The sequence below is a fragment of the Botryllus schlosseri genome, chromosome 4 (assembly GCF_051294905.1).
Source record: "Botryllus schlosseri isolate E-star chromosome 4, Bs_hap1, whole genome shotgun sequence".
Taxonomy (NCBI): Eukaryota; Metazoa; Chordata; class Ascidiacea; order Stolidobranchia; family Styelidae; genus Botryllus; species Botryllus schlosseri.
In genome coordinates, this window is record NC_137239.1 from 4,023,371 (window position 1) to 4,050,254 (window position 26,884).

The window sequence follows — 26,884 nt, forward strand, 5'->3', positions numbered from 1 at the left end:
CATTCAATTTCCGAACACACTCCACAATCTACATCAGGTTGCTGTCCCTTCGTAAGCGATGTTCATGTCGACAATTATCGTGTTGATGCGAAGCAGTTAGCTACAATTTTCTCCATATATTACAGAGTGACTGTAAGTGCTGTTACAACCTTGTGATGCAATTCTTGACGCCGCAGTGTATCTATGCTCATCTGACAGCCCAGTAGGATATACCGGGGAATGAAGACGCAAATAAAATCTATGACAACCGAAATGAAGGCGATGATCCAATCCATCAAACATGTGAACTGCGTAAAAATGTTCGAGCTCATTGATTTCGAGCTTCTTTCAGAGTGTATGAACATATTGTGGTTTCATAACTTCATAAACAGCGGAATCTGAGGAATGTCTATACACTGTAAAAAATCTGGTAGATTTACTGGGAAATCTCTGTAAATTTTGCAACGAATTACCGGTAGCAGCCAATAACTGTGCATAGCTTGTAATTGTACATTGTGATATGTAATATTACCTCAATATAGCTCTAAAGTCAAGTTACCAGAATTTCTTCGCAAAATTACTGACAGTTACTCGTTACTGAAGTTTACCAGGCTATTGGCAAAATGATTAGCTTGAAAATCTCTGCAACCAATGTGTACGTGGAACTGAATGTTACTGATATCATTCTCGTGGTGATTTTACCTGATTCAACCTCGTTTGCGAGACTGGGGTCTGTCATACGGAAATTGTTGGCCCTAGTACCAATTTCAGTATAGTACGTAGTAGGGTAAAAGAAACAACTGACAATCGTAGCTAATGTGGTTACACCATAGCCTTTGTAAAGGCTATGGTTACACCATAGTGTCCTATATGGTGTCGACACAAGCAAATCGCACGGTTCAATGAAATTGTATCACGTCACAGTTTCCATTTGGCTACAGGCAATTTGACGGTGATTTTTGACCGGCTTGCCGAGCATTAAATTTGATGAATTGGGTATCAATCGAAAGCTGACGCTGTACTGCTTGCGAAAATATAAATTATATTCCACTCATGGCCCTGGAACCCCCACAATCAGCCCCAAATTATTCATTGTCGAGTAGATTGGCAGTGTGACGCAACAATGCTGTCTGGCGAAACGAGAGACTAGCTCAAGAGCAAGGATGCGGCGAGAGTGGGATCAGCTGACGTCGCGGCAATAGCAATGTGCAACCGCGCCACAGAGAAACGCTGCGCTGTTGATACTTTTTCTATGCGCTTCGGTACAAGCGAGCACACACCAGCCTTTCCTTGACTTGTAAGGGTAGAACTGGGTCCACAGAATGTATTATGGCCCTACCAATTTTCGCGCAATATCCTTCAGCTGATAGAGATATGTAGGCTACGTCTAAGTATAGTATACATTGGATATGTCAGATTATTATGATATCGATTGCGTTAGCCCGCTTGTTGCTTAGGGCTCCAGAGACACGTCGCGCTGTTGATGGCGGGTGTCGATACTTTCTATAGTCGCTTTTATGGTCAAGTGTGAGCAAGGAGCATTGAGCATGAGCATACATTACAAGCTTTTATTTGATCCGTATGGTTAGGACTTGGTCCGCGAATGCAGCAGGTAAAATGTTGATTGTTGAATAAAGTTTAACAGCAGGAGTGTCGAATTAAATTGGTATCGCTGTCCGGATTCAATCCGTTACTAGAAAGCTTGCGGGCCATACCTGCCAAATGATTCCAAATTGTTACCACCAAATTCATACCTTTTTTCACTGGAATATATCTGATATCACTATAAACGTTGACGTTGGAATTTGGTTTGGCATTTTTCAATCACCAAACAGTTTTTTGAATGCCGGAGACCTTTTGCGTCAAAAGTAATACAGTGGTATCACAGATATTTGAATTAGATTCATTCTGTAGCCTGTATTTATATTCCTAATGTAACTTACGTAATACGGATTTGTAGTATTTTTTTCGCATCTGTGAATAACTGAATGTCCATTGTCCATTCCGCCCAACAGAGTTTGCACTTTTTCGCCTTCTCGGTATTTGGTGTCAAGGTCACCGACGTGGTGCTTATGGGGACTAGAGTGAAAACTCAACACTGTAGTTGTATTACTACGATATGGTATATTTACATTATCTGAATTTGCTGTCTTGTGTGAATCTTATTACTTGAAAGTATATTTTTCTTACTAGAAATATCTCTATCAGCTGAAGGATATTGCGCGAAAATTGGTAGGGACCAAATACATTCTGTGGACCCAGTTCTACCATTACAAATCAAGGAAAGGCTGGTGTGTACTCGCTTTTAGCGAAGCGCCTATAGAAAGTATCAAAAGCGCCACGCATCTCTGGAGCCCTACGCAACAAGCGAGCTAAGGCAATCGATATCATTATAATCTGACATATCCAATGTAGACTACTTAGACGTAGCCTACATATCTTTATCAGCTGAAGGATATTGCGCGAAAATTGGTAGGGCCCTAATACATTCTGTGGACCCAGTTCTACCCTTACAAGTCAAGGAAAGGCTGGTGTGTGCTCGCTTGTACCGAAGCGCATAGAAAAAGTATCAACAGCGCAGCGTTTCTCTGTGGCGCGGTTGCACATTGCTATTGCCGCGACGTCAGCTGATCCCACTCTCGCCGCCTGCTCGGCAAGCCGGTCAAAAATCACCGTCAAATTGCCTGTAGCCAAATGGAAACTGTGACGTGATACAATTTCATTGAACCGTGCGATTTGCTTGTGTCGACACCATATAGGACACTATGGTTACACCATAGCCACTTATTATATTATAAGGCTATGTCTATACGACCGGTCTCGCTGGTTGCATTCGTTGTCACGGATACGACTGATGAGTTAGAATATCAGTTCGGGAAACTAGAAATATCAGCACCGCATGCTAAGGTGACCATTTGTTAATGGCGAACAAGGCGACCTGTAATATTTTACATTAGGTTACCGTTACGCGTTACTGCTTTTTCTGAGATTCGTAGTAAACAACCAACGCACAACTGTGACATCACAAGCAGCGTCTGGTTAAGTAAGTACGGTAAGTAGTGAACAATACATGGAATAAATATCAATTTTACGCAATTAGATGGAAAGGAAAGGGACTATATGTAATGATAAATGTCGCTGTATGAAAAGAACGACCTAAATCAAACATTATAACGCAGTGGCCAGTAAATATTATTGGTGGCATGTCAGCGGATGAATACCACTTATTTCAAAATCGTTAAGTGTCGTATCGTCGTCTGGCTATTATTGAGAGTTGAGCAATGAGCAAAGGGTGGAGCGAAGCTTGTGCTTGAACAAAGTGGACACGATCGATGAATATTCCTATGAATGCTGATTGGGATACGCATCGTAAAAGGTACACTACTACATAGTATTCGTTACCGTGAATATCTACGACTGTGCACACCACCGGGATAACTTTGATTTCATGATTGAAATATTTCTTTCGCCGCATTCTCTGTTCTATTTTGGGATATTAGTCGACCTATATACTGACCTGTGACACCGCATACTCTGCCGCGGAGTAGTTGAAACTGTTGGCATGTTTATGTCATTTTTGGGCCATAGCATAGAGATGTTTTCATCCACTGCTGGATTTGTTTGGCACACACACATGCCACCTCAAATTAGGAACCTTTTGCTTCAATATCTGAGATCAGTGCTTCGCAATCTGGGGAACGCGAGAAATTGACTGAGTCTGTATGAATTCTGACTAAACATGTGTTTCGCAACCATTTTCAGAAGACGATTGTTGAAGATGAAACTCATTTCGTATTCAAGAAAGCTCGCCAAATTCAAACTCCAGCAGTCGTGCTCAACTTCATTTGAGCAAATTTTTGATATTCTTTGAAGATTTAGAGGAATTCCCAAGTGTAAGTCATTTATTACTTCATAGCTTTGGCAGTAGCCTAGCCTAAAGCTGGGTGCGCTGGGTACCGTAGCTGTTGTTAATAGCTGGCGAACTGCACTGCGTAAGACAGACTTAGATGCAGTATAGGTTGCTTGGTTTCGCCCTAAATTAAGCTACCCTATATCAACACAATTTAATTCAATTCCAAAACTGATCAAATTGAGCATGGCAGTACAAAACGACGCCTTGTTCTCTGTACCGGCATTAGGATTATTAGTCTCAGTGCAACCTACCTTGAAACAAATTGATGTCCTGTCCAATGTTTTTTTGCTATTTTCAAACAAGTTAAAGAAAATTTGTCAAAAATGTTAAAGACTGGAATATGGATTCAAACTTGGCGTAAGACATACCATATGCATACTATTAGATCATGGATGGGCAACCTGCTGCCGTAGATGGGAATTTGTGCGGCCGTCGACACCTAATTCAATTAGTATTTGTTAGCATCCGTCGACATGCAAATTGAAATTACTAATTCACTCCCAATTTTAATTATTATTGAAATTTTCTTCGCGCTCCACGCAATTCAACATAACCTAATTTTTCGATTCTAATATAGTAGCGCTCTTCTAAATCTGAGCAGGTATTCATTTGTGAATCTAAATAAATTTCGCGTTCCACTCTGCGCGAAAATATGGAATTCCAGAAACTACTCATAACATTGCCACCCGCGATTTCGGTGCATAAAATAGGCCTTCATGAAAAGTATAATAGTCCGGACTCTGGAGTTCACCGGCAATGGATATGGACAGATTAACATAGCCTATTTTTATATTAGATGATGTGCTCTTTTTGACATGACGATAAGTGCAGGGGTCGCAAATTCTTTGGCCATCGCCAAGGAGGGCGCATGTACAAAAAGCTTGATAACCGTTGCATTAGATGAAGTAAGTCATGAATCTCTACGATATCATGTAAAAGGCGGAGCCGTCACCACACAATGTACCAGTATCGCTACTTCAAAAATTGTCATATAATGTCATGTCTGGGTTAGGAACTTTGCTTAATATAGCGACTTATGCATGAATTATTTTTAGTGGAACTGCAAGATACTAGCTACACAGAAGGAATGAGGACGAGAAAAAGAAACAATTGGAAGTTTGGCCGATGGTGGGAGACCACTCGTACTACTGCATGTCTCCTAAAGAAGAATTAGACCTCCAGCAGCAATACTTTTCCATCGATAATCTTCTCATCGTGAATCATGAATGAATATACAGTTTGTTCCAATGTCGTTTTGGGGGTGTGATAAAGCTTTTGCGATATTTTAGCATCGGGTTGCTTTGCGATAGGTATGGGATGTACGTGAATTTACAAGCTGGTATGTAATCCTAATTTACACAGACAGCATGTATGTAGGTAGGCGGTAAAATTACAGTCTGAGTGGCAAATATACAGGATGAAATGTAGATTGGATATACCGGAGGTGACTGTTACATTACAGTCTGCCGTGTAAATTGAGATTACCGGACGAGTGTAAGTTGAATTTACATTGACTAAGGGTAATGTTACATTACCACGAAATGTCTGGCTACCGTGCTTCCAAACATTTCGCGGTAAATCGAGGTGTTTTTTTTACAGTGTACACTGTAAAAAATCTGGTAGATTTACTGGGAAATCTCCGTAAATTTTGCAACGAATTACCGGTAGCTGCCAATAACTGTGCGTAGCTTGTAAATTTACATTTTGATTTGCAATATTACCTCAATTTAGCTCTAAAGTCAAGTTTCCAGAATTTCTTCGCAAAATTACTGAAGTTTCTGAAGTTTACCAGGCTATTGGCAAAATTGATTAGCTTGAAAATCTCTGCAGCCAATGTATACGTGGAACTGAATGTTACTGATATCATTCTCGTGGTGATTTGACCTGATTCAACCTCGTTCGCGAGACTGGGGTCTGTCATACGGAAATTGTTGGCCGTAGTACCCATTTCAGCACAGTACATAGTAGGGTAAAAGAAACAACTGACAATCGTAGATATAGCCACTATATTATATTATAAGGCTGTGGCTATCGGCCGGTCTCGCTGGTTACATTCGTTGTCACGGATAGGACTGATGAGTTGGAATATCAGTTTAGGATGTATAATATTGTTCGGGAAACTAGAAATATCAGCGCCGTATGCTAAGTTGACCAGTTGTTAATGGCGAACAGGGCGACCTGTAATAGCTTACATTAGGTTACCGTTACGAGTTACTGATTTTTCTGAGATTCGTAGTAAACAACCAACGCACCACTGTGACATCACAAGCAGCGTCTGGTTACGTAAGTACGGTAAGTAGTGACATCACATGGAATAAATATCAATTTATACGCAATTAGATGGGAAAGAAAAGGACTAGATGTAATGATAAATGTTTTTGTAAAAAAAACGACCTAAATCAAACCTTATAACGCAGTGACCAGTAAATATTATTGGTGGCATGTCAGCGGATGAATAGCACTTATTTTGAAATCGTTAGAGTGGCGTATCGTCGTCTGGCCATTATAGAGATTTGGGCAAGGGGTGGAGCGAAGCTTGTGCTTGAAGAAAGTGGACACGATCGTTGAAGATTCCTAGGAATGATGATTGGGATACGCATCGTAAAAGGTACAGTACTACATAGTATTCATTACCTTGAATATCTACGAATGTGCACACCACCGGGATGACTTTGATTTCATGATTGAAATATTTCATTCGCCGCATTCTCTGTTCTATTTTGGGATGTTAGTCGACCTAACATACTCTGCCGCGGAGTAGTTGAAACTTTTGGTATGTTTATGTCATTTTGGGCCATAGCATAGACATGTTTCCATCCACTGCTAGATTTGTTTGGTACACATGCCACCTCAAATGCGCTTCAATACATAAGATCAGTGGTCCTCAACCTGGGGAACGCGAGAAATTGACAAAGTCTGTATGAATTACTGACTAAACATGTGTTTCACAACCATTTTCAGAAGACGATTGTTGAAGATGAAACTCATTTCGTATTCAAGAAAGCTCGCCAAATTCAAACTCCAGCAGTCGCGCTCAACTTCATTTAAGCAAATTTGTGATATTCTTTGAAGATTTAGAGGAATTCCCACGTGTAAGTCATTCATTACTTGATAGCTTTGGCAGTAGCCTAAAGCTCGTTGCGCTGGATAGCTGTTGTTAATAGCTGGCGAACTGCACTGCGTAAGACAGACTTCGATGCAATATAGGTCGCTCGGTTTCGCCCTCAATTAAGCTACCCTATATCAACACAATTTATTTCAATTCAATTCCAAAACTGATCAAATTGGGCATGGCAGTACAGAACGACGCCTTGTTCTCTGTAGACACTACCAGCATTAGGGTTAGTCTCAGTGCAACCTACCTTGAAACAACTTTGTGTCCTCTCCAATGTTTTTTTGCTATTTTCAAACAAGTTTGGGGAAATTTGTCAAAAATGTTAAAGACTGGAATATGGATTCAATGGCGTAAGACATAAGATCAGGGATGGGAAACCTGCTGCCGGAGATGGGAATTTTTGCGGCCGCCAACATCTAATTCAATTAGTATGTGTTAGCATCCGTCGACATGCAAATTGAAATTACTAATTCACTCCCAATTTTTTTAGAGATTTTAATTATTCTTGAAATTTTTTTCGCGCTCCGCGCAATTCAACATGACTTAATTTTTCGATTTTAATATAGTAGCGCCCTTCTAAATCTGACCAGGAATCAGAATCGTGTGCTCCTCACGAAAGAATTTTTTTATGGTACATTTGGGCGATTTCAATATATTTCCACTACCGATACGCTGGACATTGGACAATCCTGATCGGGGGTCAAGAAATAACAGCATGCAATAAAGTGCATGGTGAAGTAGGTCATGAACCTCTGCTATATCATGTAAAAGGCGGAGCCGTCACCACACAATGTATCAGTACCGGTACTTCAAAAATTGTTATATTTTTGTTACCCTCTTTGTCTTAGTAGTCTTTATAATGTCATGTCTAGGTTAGGATCTTTGCTTGTTATAGCGACTTACTCATGAATTCTTTTGATTACCAGAGAACCCGGCCTTTGGAGAACCCGTCCCAACCAACCCGGCCCTTGGAGAACCCGGCCCTTGGAGAACCCGGCCTTTGAAGAACCCGGCCCTTGGAGAACCCGGCCCTCGGGAATTTTTGTATATCAAGCACGCGTGGTCTACTTATTGTGGTATTCACGGTGTTTTTCGACTACTCTGGACCTCGGTGAATGCGGCCCTCGAACAATTTTGAATTAAAAATGCAAGAAATGTGTACCCGGCCCTTTGGAAATTTTGTATTCACCGGCAATCCTAATATCCCACCTCCGGCAACCCTAATATCCCACTTCCGGCAACCCTAATATCCCACCTCCACCAACCCTAATATCCCACCCCCGGCAACCCTAATATCCCCCTCCCCCAACCCTAATATCCCACCTCCGGCAACCCTAATATCCCACCCCCGGCAACCCTAATATCCCACCCCCGGCAACCCTAATATCCCACCTCCACCAACCCTAATATCCCAACTCCGGCAACCCTAATATCCCACCCCCGGCAACCCTAATATCCTAACCCTAATATCCCCCTCCCCCAACCCTAATATCCCACCTCCGGCAACCCTAATATCCCACCCCCGGCAACCCTAATATCCCACCCCCGGCAACCCTAATATCCCACCTCCACCAACCCTAATATCCCAACTCCGGCAACCCTAATATCCCACCCCCGGCAACCCTAATATCCCACCCCCGGCATCCCTAATATCCCACCTCAACCAACCCTAATATCCCACCCCCGGCAACCCTAATATCCCATCCCCGGCAACCCTAATATCCCACCTCCACCAACCCTAATATTCCACCCCCGGCAACCCTAATATCCCACCCCCGGCAACCCTAATATCCCACCCTTGGCAACCCTAATATCCCACCCCCGGCAACCCTAATATCCCACCCCCGGCAACCCTAATATCCATATTTTCGAAAATCACACGTCTGCTTCTCGCCAAGTCAATTCAACAATGAGCCGACCACGCGTGATCGATATGTGAACGTCGCGTTCTCTCCAGCGCTTGGCGCTTGCGCAATCCGTGATCACGTGATCTGATCACGCCGTGACTGCGTGACCTACGCATGCCCTGACCTCCTTACAAGACCGACAAATCAGTTGATAATAACATTATTACTTTATTAATTCATATTAATACTTGTGAATACACTTAATTTCTAAATTTCCCGAGGAATTCACCGAGGGCCGGGTTCTCCAAGGGCCGGGTTCTCCAAGGGCCGGGTTGGTAGGGACGGGTTCTCCAAAGGCCGGGTTCTCCGGCAACCATTCTTTTTAGTGGAGCTGCAAGATACTAGCTACACAGAAGGAATGAGGACGAGAAAGAGAAACAATTGGAAGTTTGGCCGATGGTGGGAGACCACTCGTGTTCCTGCATGTCTCCTAAAGAAGAATTAGACCTCCAGTCGCAATACTTTTCCATCGATAATCTTCTCATCGTGAATCATGAATGAATATACAGTTTGTTCCAATCTCGTTTTGGGGCTGTGAAGAAGCTTTTGCGATATTTTAGCATCAGGTTGTTTTGCGATAGGTATGGGATGTACGTGAATTTACAAGCTGGTATGTAATCCTGATTTACACAGACAGCATGTAGGTAGGTAGGCGGTAAAATTACAGTCTGAGTGGCAAATATACAGGATAAAATGTAGATTGGATATACCGGAGGTGACTGTAACATTACAGTCTGGCGTGTAAAGTGAGATTACCGGACGAATGTAAGTTCAATTTACATTGACTAACGGTAATGTTTAATTACCACGAAATGTCTGGCTACCGTGCTTCCAAACATTTCGCGGTAAATCGAGGTTTTTATTTTTTACAGTGTACCTACCTGGTTGATTAGTCTGCTATATGAACAATTTTCAACAAGTACCACGTTATCTTCTATTTATATTTGTCACCATGCACACGTGCACTCGTGTTCATTTATACTTTCACAGTTTGAACATATATAAACATGACGATAAAATGATGCAAGACTATAACTGTATTTGCATAAATCATTGTTACATTATTTTGGCGTATTTATTACACTATCTCCGATCGCTCAGCGGCGGTGCCGTGTACGCTCATGTGATCTAATATTACTTGTGAAAACTCGAGCATACGTCGGATATCGTCGAATACCAGTGTTCAACGCTCAGTGTGAAGTCGATGCAAATAGCCCAGTAAATATATAATGTTACTCATTTGCTGCATATCAATTCATTTTATAATGCATTACAACAAGGTTCTCCTTAGGTTCTCTCTTTTGATGGCATGAAATGGCCCTTGAATCGTGGAAATACTGTACCTTCAAGATATTTAGCATATACATCCGACGAATCTGGTGTGAATAGAATAACATCAGTAAACACACACACCAATATCCGGCTTTTGTATAGGTGAATTGTCGCTGTAGGTCAACAATACACGCTACCAAAATAAACTTTTGATTGGTATCGACGCAAGCGATTGGGAATATCAGACTTCTGATCACTATTCGCTCCCAGTAGTCTGATATTTGCGTGCGCAATTCTCAGACTGAAGTCGTTCGCGGAGGTAATAAGCAAGTCAAATCAGTGGCATTATTCCACCACGGTGCACATGCTACGCAACCTTGAACTTAGGGTTGTCCAAAATTTGGAAAATCACAAAAGTGTTGGGTATCAATGTCTCATTCGATAGATTACACTGGTCAACAGAATGAAAATGAAATTTTTAGGCAAAACTTCTGAGAGCCGTTTCTGGGGTTTTTGAGGTTGCTGATTACGAATATCACATTAGTTTTGTGAGATTGGCTCTTTGTCAGAAACTATTTAAACCCCTAAAGAAGCCCAAAATTACTGTATTTACCCATAAATATTTCACTTGTTCTTTTTAAATATTATACTGCGCATAAATAACTAATTGACTATGAAGAACCCCCATGTCATTCTCAGTCATTCTATCAATATTAAGATGACATGATGCGAAATATTTGTTTGTCAAAAAAGCAGTGTTGTCAATCCTAAAAATTGTACTTTTGCACAACGGAAATACATATTCTCCTGTATCTATTGGTCATTCTACCAAGAATAAAGAGGAGTATAAAACTATAACATTTGTCCCTGGAAGGCTTAACTACAATACCCATAAGCGTCTTCTTTCTTTTGTCTGGTAAATGGATTTTTCCGGTGGCTCAACAAAGGGGTTATACCTGGTAACTCTATCAAACGAGAAGCTTAAATCTGGTATCTGGTATATTCGAATACCGATGAAAGATTCCAATTTCACATTAGGAAGGAGTTCGCTGCATGTAATTTCTCCTAAGAAGTAGTAAATAAAACTTTTAGATGATCATACAGCACCCAACCACAAACAGTTGGTGGTAAAATTCGTATATGCATATCGAACACTTGAGCACAAACATGACCATAAAAGTTCACTTCTCGTTATGACATCTTGATATATTTCCTGATCATCTTGTTGATTAGCAAGGGAAGAGGTTCTATACCAAGACATCAGAACAACAAAAGAAAGATATCACGGCAGATGAGATGAAAAATTGAACATATTAAGTCAGACCATTGCCGGAACCTTTCAAGAAATTGCACTAAGTACCTTACAGGCGAAAATATTACAAAAACAATTGTGGTTTAAAATATATTGTGGCGACACCATGCGGCACCACCACTGCGGTCATCGAAGCTTACAGTGCATTCATTTATTTTCATGTCGCTTGATATATAAAGCCGTTGATTGTGCTTTTGGTCAGTTCGCTCAAGTGCTGCTTACAATAAACTTTTTGTCCGCTTAACTGGTGACCCCGCGATCCAGAGAATTCTGGATAGTTCACGCAGAAAAATGAATCCAGAGAATCAGGCAGGTTTAGATACACCAGCGGAGAACGCAGTGGCTATCAAGCTTCCTGCCTTTTGGGCCGCTCAGCCGCGCACCTGGTTTTGCCAGGCCGAGGCCCAATTCCAGATTCGACGAATCACAACAGACAGTACAAAGTTCTACTACGTGGTCTCCGCATTAGACCAGGAAACAGCAAGTCGACTCGTCGATATTTCAGAGCAGCCTCCACAGGAGAACAAATACAAAGCAATAAAACAACGCCTTCTTGACACTTTCGACATTCCACGACAAGAGCGCGCAGCGAGACTAATTAGCATCCCGCGTTCGAGCAATCGTAAGCCTTCCGCACTCATGGACGAGATGCTATCTTTACTAGGTGATAATCAACCGTGTTTACTATTCGAACACCTCTTCTTGCAGCATATGCACGAGGATATTCGCCTCGCACTCGTCGAGCAAAATATCTCAAATCCTAGGGAGTTGGCCAAGCGAGCCGACTTGCTATGGCACGCACGTAGCACACACGCAGAATATGCGATTGACATATCAAAAAAGCGCCCAAAACAAGTTAATACAGATAGCAGCAGTACTTATGCGGACATGTGCTACTATCACAAGAATTTCGGCGACAAAGCACGCGAATGCTCTCCTCCTTGTTCCCATCAGGGAAACACCAGGGCCGGTTGCCCTTGATGGCTGGAGCAACCGGTCAACATTCTAGCCTTTTTTAGTGCACGATCTCGTCTCCCGGAAAATTTTCCTCATAGACACCGGCGCGGAAGTTAGTGCACTACCGCCTACAAACTACGAACGCCGATGCAACGAGAAACGCGCTCCGTTGCAAGCAGCTAACGGCAGCATAATAACCACATACGGTCACAGAAACGCGACGGTCAACATCCCCGCGGGGACATTCACTTGGAAGTTTATCCTGGCCGACGTCTCTCAACCACTCATCGGAGCCGACTTCCTGCGCGCCCATCATTTGCTGATCGACATGCACAAGCAGCTTCTTATCAACCCAAATCAGCGCAAAACCTACCCAGTGAGCAGGTACGCTCAGCCTGCACCACAGCTGAACACGATAGCTTCTCCGTATGACAAGCTTCTTGCCACGCACCCCCAACTGTCGGTCCCCAAGTTCTCTTCGTCGTCAACGAGACATAGTGACTTCAGGACAGCCAGTACACGCACGGGCAAGGCGTCTTCCACCAGACAGATTAGCTATTGCCAAAGCGGAGTTCCAACGAATGATAAGTTTGGGAATTGTCCGGAGATTATCCAGTCCTTGGTCGTCACCTTTACACATGGTTCCGAAGTCATCCGTGGGCTGGCGACCAATGTTCCCTCTAATTTTTCAAGAGTCTGCGCAAACACGCCAACTCACTGCGCAGGCCCTCGGACAACAGTGCGCAACCACCCTCCAATAGGGTGATAAAACTAACTACTGGGGGGCTTCGCCCCCCAGACCCCCCTACAGCTCTAGGCTTCTTCCGGTGCTTATCATGTACATTGGGTGCCCATTTAGTAGTAGCGTCCCTAAACGCTGAAATTTCTATAATTCATGATTGCATCGGCCACTATGATCGGGAATTGCATATATATTGCTATCAATTTTTATCCTGTTCCTGCTCACATCATCAGATTTACCGGTAGAGCTGATCCAGTGAGGTGTGTTGGAATAGATAGGCCCTCTAAATAATAATAAAACATCTTCGGGCGTACCCGTTGATATAATGACTTCGTTACATGATGGTATTTCTTGACCCCCTGTCTGCTATGTCAAAAGATATTGAAATCGCCAAAACGTACTAAACTAAAAGACGTACATGATTTCAAATTGGTATTTCTTAACTGGAAAATAATGTTCCCTCGATATGGCATTTGTCTTGTTGTGGGACTCGGATCGCCAGGACAGGAACATTCGGTGCCAGCCATTTAGGCGCCCATGGGACATGGACAATTACACACATATTTGTATATATCGAAGTTTTCGGTCAGCACCGTGGCAGTATTTTTCGCCCAAGGTTTTCTCGCTGCTGATCGTTCTGGCGCACTTCTTGGATTCGCATTTTACATAGCCTTTAACTTCATATGTCTTGGCGCGTCATGGTGCGGTAATGGCCGACGCCCAACTGCCCATTTCTATAAATCATGCCTAATTTTTGTTGGGAAAGGGTACCCAATAATCAGATATCTTACAATAATAAAACGCGCGAAAAAAAATCCTGAAAAATTTCAAAAAATACACCATGATTTATGTTAATCCTCGAAATAATTTTAGACCCCCTTCGAGCTCGGCCCCTCCAATTGAGGGGTTTGGGGTGTGAAAGTTACGGTCCTGAGTAAATCTTACGCAATGTTCATGCCACGCGAAGAAGACTATCATTCGTTGTTTCTCGCAGATTAATTTCGAGCTAGCCCATTGTTATTTATAACTTTGTTAAACCATGTTATTTCGCCATTCCCAGAAAATAATTCGCTATTGAAATGATATCAGTATCGCTCACGTGTACGAGGCCATACTAAAAAAATATCTTCCGTGAGGCGCAGGTGATTGTGAACTCTAATTTCTTCACGGAGCGCAATAGTTACCTTTGCGGGGCGCACTTGTACCTCGGTTTCAGACTTCAGTGATAACACTATTTGGCCCTGGCAATGTTCCATCTTAATTTTCACGAATCTGTGCGCAGCGTAGATTTTCTGTGCGCAGAGACCGTTTCAGCACTGCGCACGTGCACAGTAGGGCTGTTCAAAAATAACTTTTTTTTCCCGATTCCAGCCGTTCACCTCTTAAATCGTCAGGTTGCCTGAAAAAACCTTTCTCACCAAATTTCACTCGATTCCAACCAGTAAAGGCCGCCGCAGACCAAATTGAAATTTCGGACATTTTTGGAAAAATACCATTTGCGGTGAAATTTTTTCATCTTTTTTCTACGATTGAAAAGTGTTGTCCAGTTTGTGTGAATGAATGCTAACCCGTATCTTACATGTCCTGACCCATCTGAACGCCTGCAGTAAAGTCCAAGTAAGATATATTGATGATTAGTTATAATAAAACCCACACCAATTTCCTGCAAATTTGTGAACTTTTATTGAAAGAAACCAACATCACAGCATTTAGAAACCAGAATCACAGCATTTAGTTTGAAATAAGAAAACAAGAAATGAACTGAATGAAGCACCCACACGTAATAATGTATACACAGGAATTAACAATATTCACTTTCCCAAAGTAGTCTTTTTGAAGTCTGGGCGTACTTTGCGAATGTGTTCCACACATTGCAAAATTACATTTCTCTGATTGGAGTCATGTGTCAGAATGTCCTTGTATTCATCCAACAGATGAATACCTCTTTCGGCAGCATCATTAACTACGTTCATAGATGTGACAATGTTTTGTAGATGATTATATTCAGGAAAGTCTTGCCAACTCGAAACATCATATTGGAGAAATCCCATATCCTCCGCACTGAAACTCATGTGTTTGAATATTAGGATGGATCGTTCACCAACCAGTTCATACGGTTCAGTTCCTTCTGATATATTTGGAAAGACTGGCTTCTGGGGTAACATTGGCCGTTCAGAAAAGAAATCATAAGCTTCATAAACTTTGTGCGCAATGATTTGTTTGTCATACACCCGCAATTTCTTCGAACATAGGGGAAATGGTATGAGTTCTTCCGTTAAATACCATAAATGGCGTCGGAATGCTTCAATCACAGTCGCAGCAATTTCCGCCATTGGGCCATCCCCAACCTTGAGTTCCAGCATTTTTTTATAGAGCTGCAAATCGTTGAATGCAGCCTCTGAGGCGAGTGGAGATCGCAGCCAATAATTTGTATAAAAGCATGCAACAAAATCACCAAACTGCCTCATCTTGGTCACCATTGCTTCGTCAAGTGGTAGCTGGTCTTTCAAGAGCAGCATCTTTAATATGTAAATCGCAGACGACATCCACCGTGCTCGGTGATGTGCGCCTGGTTTTCGAAATTTGAAGTCCGGAATTGTTGTTTTATCAATATAAAACAACGAAAGGCGAAGCAACTCTTCGTAATCATCCCGGGGTAAGTAGTGACTGGTTTTATGAATTTCTTCCAAGGATGTTTTTGCGAACAGCACATCGGCTTCTTCAATATTCAATCCAATAAGCAAATGATTGGTTTCATTCTGAAAATTCAAAGACTGCCACTTTCCTTTCAAAACCTCAAATATATCCACTTTGGGCCCGGTAGATGTGCCGAAGATCTGCTTAAACACCCAGGAGAGAATGATCTCAAGCACATGGTGACGACATGCGGTCCAAAGTAGTGGGCGGCCAAGTAGTGCTTCCAACAGAATACATGCACCATTGAATCTTCCTGTGTTGGATGAGGTTGTGTCGAAACACATGGATAAGCAATGGTCCGCTATGCCCCATTCATTCAGCATATCATGTATTGCGGTGGATTGATTCAATCCTGTGCCAGATGCCAATGCTGTTGTTCCAAGCAGCTTTATGTTGTCTTGAAAACTTGCCAATATCGCAATGTACTCTTTAGAAGACATTTCATTCCCAGTCCTTAGCAGCTTTTCATCCCAATGAATTGTGATTGATCTGCCTTTGGTTGGAAATTTGAATTTGTCCTTAATATCTGTGAACATTTTGCTGCGCGCAGTATTTCTCGACCGCAACGTTGTTGATGTACTCATCACAAAATCTTCAACATTACCGCCACAATCTAGAATGAGTGATGATAGCACATCATTCAATGCATTGCTTGAAAGCTTATGCCTATCGGCAGCAGCAAATACTCTACCTAAAGCTGACGTTTTTCGTGGAACTTTCAAAAATATAAAATCAGGATTTTTCACGCCACTGCAGCCGGGCATTTCATCTTCTGTCGATCTGACCGAGGCAGAAGAGCCCTCAGTATCGCTAGTAGATATAATTGAGTCCGGTGATATTACAATAGAAGAGAACTCGCGTTCTTCTTTCGATTTTTTTCTGCGATCCGTTTCGGCATCCTCTGCGACACGTTTACGACCGAGCTGTTGAATTAGAGCCTGGTCTTTATAGCCAAATGTGAATCTACGTGGCCCCCGCTGATCCTTTAAAAACACACGGTCCTCCTCATTCAAATGTTTCAAGACATCTTCCTTTGCAATATCAAACAGACAACTCAATTCATGTTCAAATTTCTCGATTTCTCCAATTGTATTCCGAGTCTTCGGGGTCACTGAGTCATTTTTTTTCTAATATTTTCGTACGTGTGCCATAACGAGTCTATTTTTGTGGTAAATTGTTTCCTAGTTTTATAGCAGATATATCCCGGCGTTGCACCTCCAGCAAGTTTGCTCCAAATGGCCACGAGTTCATTCCAGACGAGACCTCTAGTAGCAACGAAAACTGTCTTCTTATTTACTTTCAAAAAAAATGCAAAGCGTTGTAGCACTTCACCAGCAGTAGGAAGTCTCAACGGACTAAAGGTTTCCCTTCTGGTTTTTCCAATGAAGGGTAATTCAATATCCCTTGAGCTAGAGCGTCGCTGCATCTTGAAGTGATCCAAAGGGTTTCACAGCAGTTGGATTTATTTTTGTCCAATTCAGGAATTCCCAAAGTAACCTATATGCTGTAAATACCCTGTAAAAGATCATCACAACATATTAAAGTTATTGCAAGCAGTAACCTGCATCAAATTAATAGGCTATGACTTCAGAATACACCCAAAACAGTATATTGCAAAACAATCGATATCTAGCGTCAAATTACGGTAATCTCACATTGCAAACTTACATTGCGCCAAAGAATATGAATAAAAATTAGATCTCAACATCGAATGAAATCGCATGAATCATCTACTGATGATCCCGACCACTGCATTCTCTAATAAGTGTAGCATAGATGTCCTCCAATCCTCTACGGGAAAGTTTGTATCTGTCAGCAGCAGCCACTACTTCGGGCAAGGATGATACTCTTCTTGGCATTCGGATCGAGATGAAATCAGCCCTGTTGCTTCCGCTGGGGCATGATACATCATGTGTGGGTTTCGGACTGAATCGCTTGCGTGGGCTACCGGTAATAACTTTGTTCAGTTCACGCTGATGCTCCAAAAAGGCACAGCGATCTTTACTCAAGTGTTCCATGACATCTTGCTTGGCAATATCGAACAAATACCTCAATTCACTTTCAAACCCTTGCAATTCTGCGATTGATTTTAGAGTCTTTCGATAATCTCGGACGTTTTTCTTTTTAACATTGTTGTGCTTTGTGCATAGTTTTGTTATTTTGCATGAAATTTGTTTATCTGTTTGATGACAGATGTACCGCGGTGTCCTACTTCTGACAAGTTTTCTCCAAATCGCAGAAAGTTCTCTCCTGACTGAGGCTATCGCATACCTTGTTGTAGTCTTGTCCACTTTCATGTAGAACATAAAACGTTGCAGAACTTCACCATTAGTTGGTAATCTGGAAGAAATGAAGATTTCTCTTCTGACTTCTCCTATGATGGGCAACTTTACATCCTTGGGTGATCGGTCCATCGATACTACGGGTTTCACAACTGACTACAGAGACGTATCCTATCAATCTACAAATATATCACGTTAAATGATCTATAAACAAAAACTGAAGCATTTTGACGCTTCCGATCCTCGCATACCAGCTGATCTCGTGATCTTTCTACGAGAGTACCACTAAACCGACAACGGGACGAAAGGAAGGGCGTATCGACGAAGCACCGACGTTTGAGATTTATTAAATTCGTATTCCTTTGATTTATCGATAGAGAATGCATATCATTTGTTGTATACAGTTGAAACAAGCTCTTTGAACATGATGAATGTAGGTAATCTACCCGAAAACATCCATTTCAAACTCCCCCAGATTCGATGACTCCGATGACTCCATTATTTCCATCGATGCCGTTGCTATTTCACAAACGAGTCAAATAATGAGCCTAAATATTATCATTTCGAAGATCGTGGAACTTTCAATTTGGTCTGCGGAGGCCTTTACTGGTTGGAATCGAGTGAAATTTGGTGAGCAAGGTTTTCTACTGCATCCTGACGATTTAAGAGGTGAACGGCTTGAATCGGGAAAAAAAAGTTATTTTTGAACAACCCTAGTGCACAGCTTAGAGGGAACATTGCTGGCGACCCTACCGGGACTATCGGCGTCTAAACGCTGCAACAACACCAGACCGTTACTCCATTCCGCATATACACGACTTCACCGCTCGCTTAGCGGGGAGTCGCATATTTTCGAAAGTGGACCTCGTCAGAGGATACCACCAAGTCCCGGTAGCACCCGCCGACATTCCCAAAACCGCGGTTATCACACCTTTTGGACTATTCGAGTTCCTTCGCATGCCATTTGGTCTAAAGAACGCTGCCTAGACGTTTCAACGTCTAAGGGACACCGTCTGTCAAGATTTACCATTCGTGTACGTTTATCTTGATGACATCTTGGTGGGTAGCCCGAACTTCGAGACGCATCTCGAGCATCTTCGCACTCTCTTTCAGAGACTGTGCGATCACGGCCTAGTGATCAACAAAGAGAAGTGCCAATTTGGGAAGGACAAGCTCGAGTTCTTGGGTCACATCGTGGACCAACGAGGAATTGAACCCTTGCCCACCAAAGTAGAGGCAATCACGCAATTTCCGCCGCCCAAAACCCTCAAGGCTCTGCAAGAATTTAATGGGATGATTAATTTCTATCACAGATTCATCCCTGCAATTGCCGACATCATGAGACCCCTTTATCGTGCGCTGGCCGGCAAGCCACGAAACTTAGTCTGGGGCCCCGAGCTAGAAAAAGCTTTCAATGCAGCGAAGGAAGCGTTAGCCAACGCAACAATGTTGCACCATCCAAGATGCGCTGCTAAAACCGCCCTCACTGTCGACGCTTCACAAACGGCAGTCGGGGGAGTCCTAGAACAACTGGTCGAAGGGGAATGGTGTCCCCTTGCCTTTTTCAGTCGGAAGCTTCGTAAGCCGGAGACAAAATACAGCGCTTTCGACCGAGAACTTTTGGAGCTACATTTGTGCATCAGGCATTTCCGATATTTCCTAGAGGGACGCCCTTTCACAGCTTTTTCCGACCAGAAGCCACTCACCTACGCATTCAGAAAACTTTCGGAACCTTGGTCAGCACAACACCAGCGGCACCTTTGCGCGATTTCCGAATATACCAGTGATGTCAAGCACATCAAAGGAAAAAACAACACGGTCGCGGACGCACTTTCGAGACCAACGATCGCTACTACCGGCCAACCGCCGACGCTTTTAGACCTAAACCTCGAAAACTTAGCTAAAGCCCAAGAAACCGCCGAGGTACGAGCTTATCTCACTGCGGTTACACAACCTACAGCTCACAGACATTCCCATCGGAAACTCAGCAGCGTCGAAACTCGTCAGTCACGCTGCTATGCGACATCTCTTGCGGACAACCTCGACCCGTGGTTACCAAACCTTGGAGAAGGAAAGTTTTCGAAACAATCCACGGTTTGTCACATCCGTCCATTCGCATAACGAAAAAACTCGTGAGCTCGAAATTCGTTTGGCACGGTATGCAGAAAGAAGTGGGGTTGTGGGCCAAGCAATGCCTGGCGTGCCAGCGTTCGAAAATACATCAGCATGTTTCTTCGCCGGTTCAAGATTACCCAACACCCTCAGCGCGCTTCAGCCATATAAACATTGATCTGGTAGGCCCTTTGCCTCAATGCCAAGGCAAAACCTATTTACTTACAATTGTCGACCGATACACTCGTTGGCCAGAAGCGATCCCAATTGAAAACTCCACAACTATCACGTGCGCCAAGGCGTTCATATTTCATTGGATTTCTAGGTTTGGTGTTCCCTATCATCTGTCTTCCGATCGTGGGCCCCAATTTACATCGGAATTGTGGTCAGCAATCAACCAACTTTTAGGTATCGAACTTCACCGCACTACATCTTTCCATCCACAAGCAAAAACGGTTTGGTGGAACGGTTTCATCGACATCTGAAAAGTGCGTTAATGGCTCGTTTGACCGATGCAAACTGGGTCGACCACCTCCCGTGGGTTTTGCTCGGGATCCGGACCGCTCCCAAGGAAGATCTAAAGACTACATCAGCCGAACTGGTTTACGGGACTACACTCAACGTACCTGGCCAGTTTATCTCCCCGGAAGCCACACAAGAAGCGGAAAAGTTTATGCCGTCGCTGCGAGAAACGCTTCGCAAGTTACTGCCTACGTCAATGTCCAGGCACGGCAATACACGAGTATTAATTCCAAATTGTTTGACAGATTGCAGTTACGTGTTCGTACGGCGAGATACACACAGACCTCCACTGACGAAACCGTACGACGGTCTCTTCAAGGTCCTCGAAAGGACCACAAAGACATTCAAGCTTCAAGTTGGGGGAAGGGAAGAGACGATTTCTATCGACCGTTTGAAACCGGTGCACGTGGACCTCTCCATGCCAGTTCCCGTAGCTCCACCGAAGCCACGAGGAAGACCACGACGTCACACTCGGCCTCCGCAACGTTACCAGGCCTGAACTGCCCTATGTGGCGACACCATGCGGCACCACCACTGCGGTCATCGAAGCGTACAGTGCTTTCATTTATTTTCATGTCGCTTTATATATAAAGCCGTTGATTGTGCTTTGTGCTTCGCGCAAGTGCTGCTTACAATAAACTTGTTGCCCGCTTAAAGATCAATAATATTATATTCCAACTGACAATTTCAAATTTACAATAGGTCGTTGACGTAAAACTGATTGAATTAATGTCACGTTATTTGAGTATATAGATAAATAGCCTACTTATGTACATGACTGTTTATTTATGTACACGATATCCGTGAAAATCTGTAACTATGATGAATCTATTACCCCTAAATAAAGTGCTGTTGCTATATCTTGATTTAAAAAAGTCTTCTGTGTGTAAAAATAACAAGTAGATTGATTTACTAAACTTTTTAGTACGATTGAGTCGATTTTATTTCTAGTCATGACCGCGTAAATGGGAGATTTCGGCAAAATATCCCCATGGGTTATCTCCACAACCAGAGCCAATTTGAAAACTTTGAAAAAAACTAAGGTCATATTCGGAATCAGTGCCCTTCAAAACCCCACAAACCACTCTTACTTTGTCTGCCTAAAAATATGGAAAGTCGTTAATATTTGTCGCAAAGCGTTTCAAAGTATCTTCCGACGAGTGGGCGTACCAGCGACCATAGAACGGCAACAGGACTAGTAATCAGGAAATCGCGACTCTCGGTTGGCTAATGGGCTATGCTTCAATGAGCACGACGGTGGTGGCTTGCTGATTAGTTGTTAAATGAGTTTGCTAACGGCGGTGATTCTGTAAGCGCATTGTGGGGTGGTTGGCAGATAATAATTTAAAATTAGTTCAGGTCATGTTGAGTTACTAAATACATGATGATAAACAAACAACCGCTGCTTCGCATAACCTTATAGTATGACTGGCTTATTGTAACGGAAACCGCAGCATCCCACATGTCTGTTTAGACCAGAGGTCTCAAACACGCGGCCCGCCAGAGCATTTTGTGCGGCCCGCGATGACATTTTTGATTTTTAATAATTTGACAATATATAAGTGTCACATATATCTTTTCAGGTTATAAAGTGTAAATTCCCTCTAGAATTGCTATGAAAGCATGAAACTATTCATCAAACTTCACCATCACATCAATTGCAAACAGGGCTTTGGAGCCGGAGCCGGAGCCCGGAGCCGGAGCCCCGGAGCCGAGCATTTTCACCGGAGCCGGAGCCGGAGCTCTACATAAAATTTAGCCGGAGCCGGAGCTGGAGCCCGTTATTTGAGGAGTAGCTCCGGCTCCGACCTATTTCATAAGATGCTATTTTATATGCAACAACTACATCTCCTGATTTATCATAATTGAACACCAGGCCTGAATTTTAATGCTGTGCGCAGCAATGGCATGGAGTAAATTGCGTTCTAGTGCAACTATGATGTTGTCGACAATTGACAAGTATTCAGTATGAAGTCAAAAGCCGGCACGGCGGCACCTATATGTCTTTGTTGCTACATCGGATGGTACTGACGGCTGACGGACTCTGGATTACTATAGATAACTAACCTATTAGTAGATTATAATCTATATAGACCAGGAATGACCAACCTTTTCGGCTAAAGGGGCACATGAAATTGACGAACGAGTGCGCGGTCCACTAGCCACGTCAAGCGGGTAAAATTTTCTATGTTTATAAATAAACTAGGTGATTATTGCGGGTCTATTGTATACCACCCGCTAGGCTCAGTTTGCAAGGACACGACTATTCGGCGTCTGGACACATCGATATCGAAGGTCTCCGATAGTATGCGACAATCATTTTGTGCCTACATGTCACCGTCGACGATTTTATGCGAGCGCAAACGCGAAAAGTTTTTCCTCCGTAATTGCGAATACAGTTAGACTCAATCGGGTAAATTAGGCGTTTTTTTCATTTTCAGTAGGGGGTAGGCTGCCAAGTAAGAAATCGTGTGACAAATAAACACGCGAAGCGTGAAGAAAAATTTCGCTACTGTTTTAGTTTATTGTAATGTACGACGATTTACTCAAAATTTGACTGGACCCTGGATCTGCCAATGCGTCGGAACTGATATTTTAGTCATCAACATCCCAAGTGTTGCAGCCAGAATTAGAATTTTTGGTTGGCACTGCAAGTTCACAATCTGAGCGATTCATTTTCGATAATATAATAGGAAATTACCTCGCGGGCCACGCTAAACCCTCTCGCGGGCCACCCCTGATATAGACAGGACCATTCGATAATTTTAGAGCCGGAGCTGGAGCCGGAGCAGTGGTTATAATGCGGCTCCGGAGCTGGAGCCGGAGCTAATGTATGATAGAAGAGAGCTCCGGAGCCGGAGCTGGAGCAGTTAAAATTTACGGCTGCTCCAAAGCCCTGATTGCAAACGCTACCATGCAGTGGAAGATTCACTATTTCGCCACATTTTCACTTCATGATGATAAAACCTGACCCTTAGACGACTCGTGACTGGAATTTGTGAGTTGGACTTGGACGCGACCTTTTATAAAATTACTCGAACTCGGGCTGACTCGATCGAAAAATGAAAATGACTCGAGTGGACTCGGAGTGACTCGGAATGCCGTGAATTTGTTAGAACCATGGACGCAACAAACTAATCGCGTGTCATGGGAATAAATAAATCAGAAGGTCGCAGTTTGGTATTTCGCTAACTAAGCAAGTAGTTATGGCAATCAGTGGCAATCTATTAGTTACATCTTCGGTCGCTTAGTCGCTGAACCATGTTATTAAGGCCACTTCAAGGTACCGAGTACCGTAGTGGTAGGCTCAAACGATGGGCCGTTCGGCGTTCCGACATTTCTATTACTAGGACGCAATCATTAATATATTGATACTTTATTTATATATTTTTCCGCTCCTATTTTCGAAGATATTTGACCATGAGATTAATAGCCTACTTATCAGGAGTACCCGAATCCTGGATTGGAATTACACTGCCCAACCCAAAAATGTTGTGATATCAGATCCGTCTCTATTATCCAGGGCTTTGGAGCCGGAGCCGGAGCCCGGAGCCGGAGCCCCGGAGCCGTGCATTTTCACCGGAGCTGGAGCCGGAGCCGGAGCTCTACATAAAATTCAGCCGGAGCCGGAGCCGGAGCTGGAGCCCGTTATTTGAGAAGTAGCTCCGGCTCCGACCTATTTCATAAGATGCTATATGCATATCTGCAACAACCACATCTGTTGATTTATCATAATTGAACACCAGACATGAATTTTAATGCTGCGCACAGCAATGGCATATAGTAAAGTTCGTTCTAGTGCAACTATGATGTTGTCGACAATTGACAATTATTGAGCATGACGTCACAAGCCGGCACAGCGGCACCTATAGGTCTTCGTTGCTACATATATCGGATGTTGCTGACGGCTGACAGACTCTAGATTACTATACACAACTAACCTATGGGTAGATTAGTAATCTATATACACCAGGAATGGCCAACCTTTTCGGCTAAAGGGGCACATGGAATTGACGAACGAGTGCGCGGTTCACTAGCCGCGCCAAGCGGGTAAAATTTTCCAAGTTTATAATTAAACTAGGTCAATAATATTATTACTTAAGTATTGCGGGTCTATTGTATACCGTCCGCTAGGCTCAGTTTGCAAGGACACGACTATTCGGCGTCTGGCCACATCGATATCGAAGGTCTCCGATAATATGCGACAATCATTTTGTGCCTACATTTCACCGTCGACGATCTTGATGCGAGCGCAAACGCGAAAATACTTTCTCCCGTAATTGCGAATACAGTTAGACTCAATCGGGTAAATTAGGCGTTTTTTTTTTCATTTTCAGTAGGGGGTAGGCTACCAAGCAAGAAATCGTGTGACAATTAAACACGCAAAGTGTGAAGAAAAATTTCGCTACTATTTTAGTTTATCGTAATGTACGACGATTTACTGAAAATGTGACTGGACCCAGGATCTGTCAATGCGTCGGAACTGATATTTTAGTCAGCAACATCCCAAGTGTCGCAGTCAGAATTGTAATTTCTGGTTGGCATTGCAAGTTCACAATCATTTTCGATAATATAATAGGAAATTTCCTCGCGGGCCACGCAAAACCCTCTCGCGGTCGCGGGCAACATGTGGCCCGCGGGTTTGCCACCCCTGATATAGACTGGCCAATTCGATAATTTCAGAGCCGGGGCCGGAGCTGGAGCCGGAGCAGTGGTAATAATGCGGCTCCGGAGCTGGAGCCGGAGCTAATGTATGATAGAAGAGAGCTCCGGAGCCGGAGCTGGAGCAGTTTAAATTTACGGCTGCTCCAAAGCCCTGCTATTATCACTCTGTTAAATTCGAAATATCAAAAGGCGATAACTTTGATGATGACATCATACATTTGTCCGCTGATATCGTGTCTATATTTTATAATTAATATATATCAAGTACAACAAAAATTATATTCAAATAGTTATAAATGTGATGATTTTTTCCTGCCAGGTCTAAATTGATACAAGAGTAAATCACATTTTGACGATGTGTGTTTATTTTCATCCTGCTGGATCGGCTCACTTTCAATAGGACAATTTCATCCCGTCAAATAAAGCCTACTTGGAAAGAGATATAATACTCCTATATATGCTGCGGCCCGCGGCGTCGTCAAAACTGGAAAACTGGCCCGCGAGGACATTTGAGTTTGAGACCTCTGGTTTAGACCGATGGAAAGCACATAACACGCGGAGAAATATTGCAAAGGCGCCTATGCAAGTGGTGACCGGATTTCTTGTTTCAGAAGGGATGCATCATCATTGAATACAAATATAAAGCTTAACAATGAAACTACTTTGTCTGATCTTACTAGGCTCCAGTCATGCTATATAACTGAAGTCTAGGATGCTCTAGGGCAGGGGTCACCAACCTTGTGCCCGTGGGCACCAGGTAGCCCGCGAGGATCAGATGAGTGGCCCGCGAGCCTGTTCTAAAAATAGATCGAACAGCACCATTTGCCAATATTCGTCAGATTATCACCAGTGAGCTTTTAAATATATAATTTGAGTGATTTATCTATTGTTGTTTAAATCACACTATAACATGTGACTTAGAACTGACAATACATATATATATAAACACTTAAAATGATGATATCAAATATCCCCAATTACAATTAGAAATATACCAACATGTAGTAGAATAACAAGATATCGAAGACGTAGAATAGGCCTACGGCGTACTGCCCATACAGGCGATATGACGGCATGCCATCCACGGTCTTCTTGAAATGGTGGGGGTTCCGTTATGGTAGCTCGACGTCCCGGACAATGCCAAAGTAGTAAACAACATTACTATCCGGTAGCAAATGGCGGTGACGTAGCCTACTAGCAGATGCAGTATGCCCAACGTGTATTGCATCTTTTGACACAGCTTGTCTCTCTTACACTCAACGCAATTTATAGTACCATGCTTCTAACTTTCTGTAATCACCTCCACCTCAAAGCCCACAAGGCTGCAGCAAACTTTTGGTGCCTTGTTGACACGGAAAAGTACAGTGGTGAATGCGCATTGCGCAGCAGCTATGAAGGTTGCAAGCATG

General features: G+C 43.0%; 3 protein-coding genes and 1 long non-coding RNA gene across 4 annotated transcripts in view; all 4 read left to right on the forward strand.

The window, feature by feature from the left end:
• LOC145437891 (uncharacterized) overlaps nt 1-26,884 on the forward strand; it is a 194,357-nt gene that overhangs the window by 92,201 nt on the left and 75,272 nt on the right. The gene's annotated exons all lie outside the window — the stretch shown is intronic.
• On the forward strand, nt 3,635-5,140 carry LOC145436868 (uncharacterized). The gene is made up of 2 exons (XR_013914452.1): nt 3,635-3,872; nt 4,948-5,140. It is a non-coding gene; the product is annotated as an uncharacterized LOC145436868 (long non-coding RNA).
• LOC145436869 (uncharacterized) lies at nt 11,598-12,543 on the forward strand. Its single transcript, XM_080314073.1, has one exon. It carries the CDS (start codon nt 11,790-11,792, stop codon nt 12,477-12,479), a length of 690 nt encoding a protein of 229 aa, XP_080170199.1. The 5' UTR covers nt 11,598-11,789; the 3' UTR covers nt 12,480-12,543.
• On the forward strand, nt 18,604-21,309 carry LOC145437975 (uncharacterized). Its single transcript, XM_080315343.1, has 3 exons — nt 18,604-18,609; nt 19,290-20,270; nt 20,614-21,309. The coding sequence occupies exons 1-3, from the start codon at nt 18,604-18,606 to the stop codon at nt 21,307-21,309; spliced, it is 1,683 nt and encodes a 560-aa protein (XP_080171469.1).

Bases quoted from the DNA above. Each gene is read 5' to 3' on its own strand.
- LOC145436869 (XM_080314073.1), top strand. From the start codon at position 11,790: ATGAATCCAGAGAATCAGGCAGGTTTAGATACACCAGCGGAGAACGCA.
- LOC145437975 (XM_080315343.1), top strand. The intron at 20,271-20,613 runs GTTTGTCACATC...TTGGATTTCTAG, and splicing joins AGTTTTCGAAACAATCCACG to GTTTGGTGTTCCCTATCATC.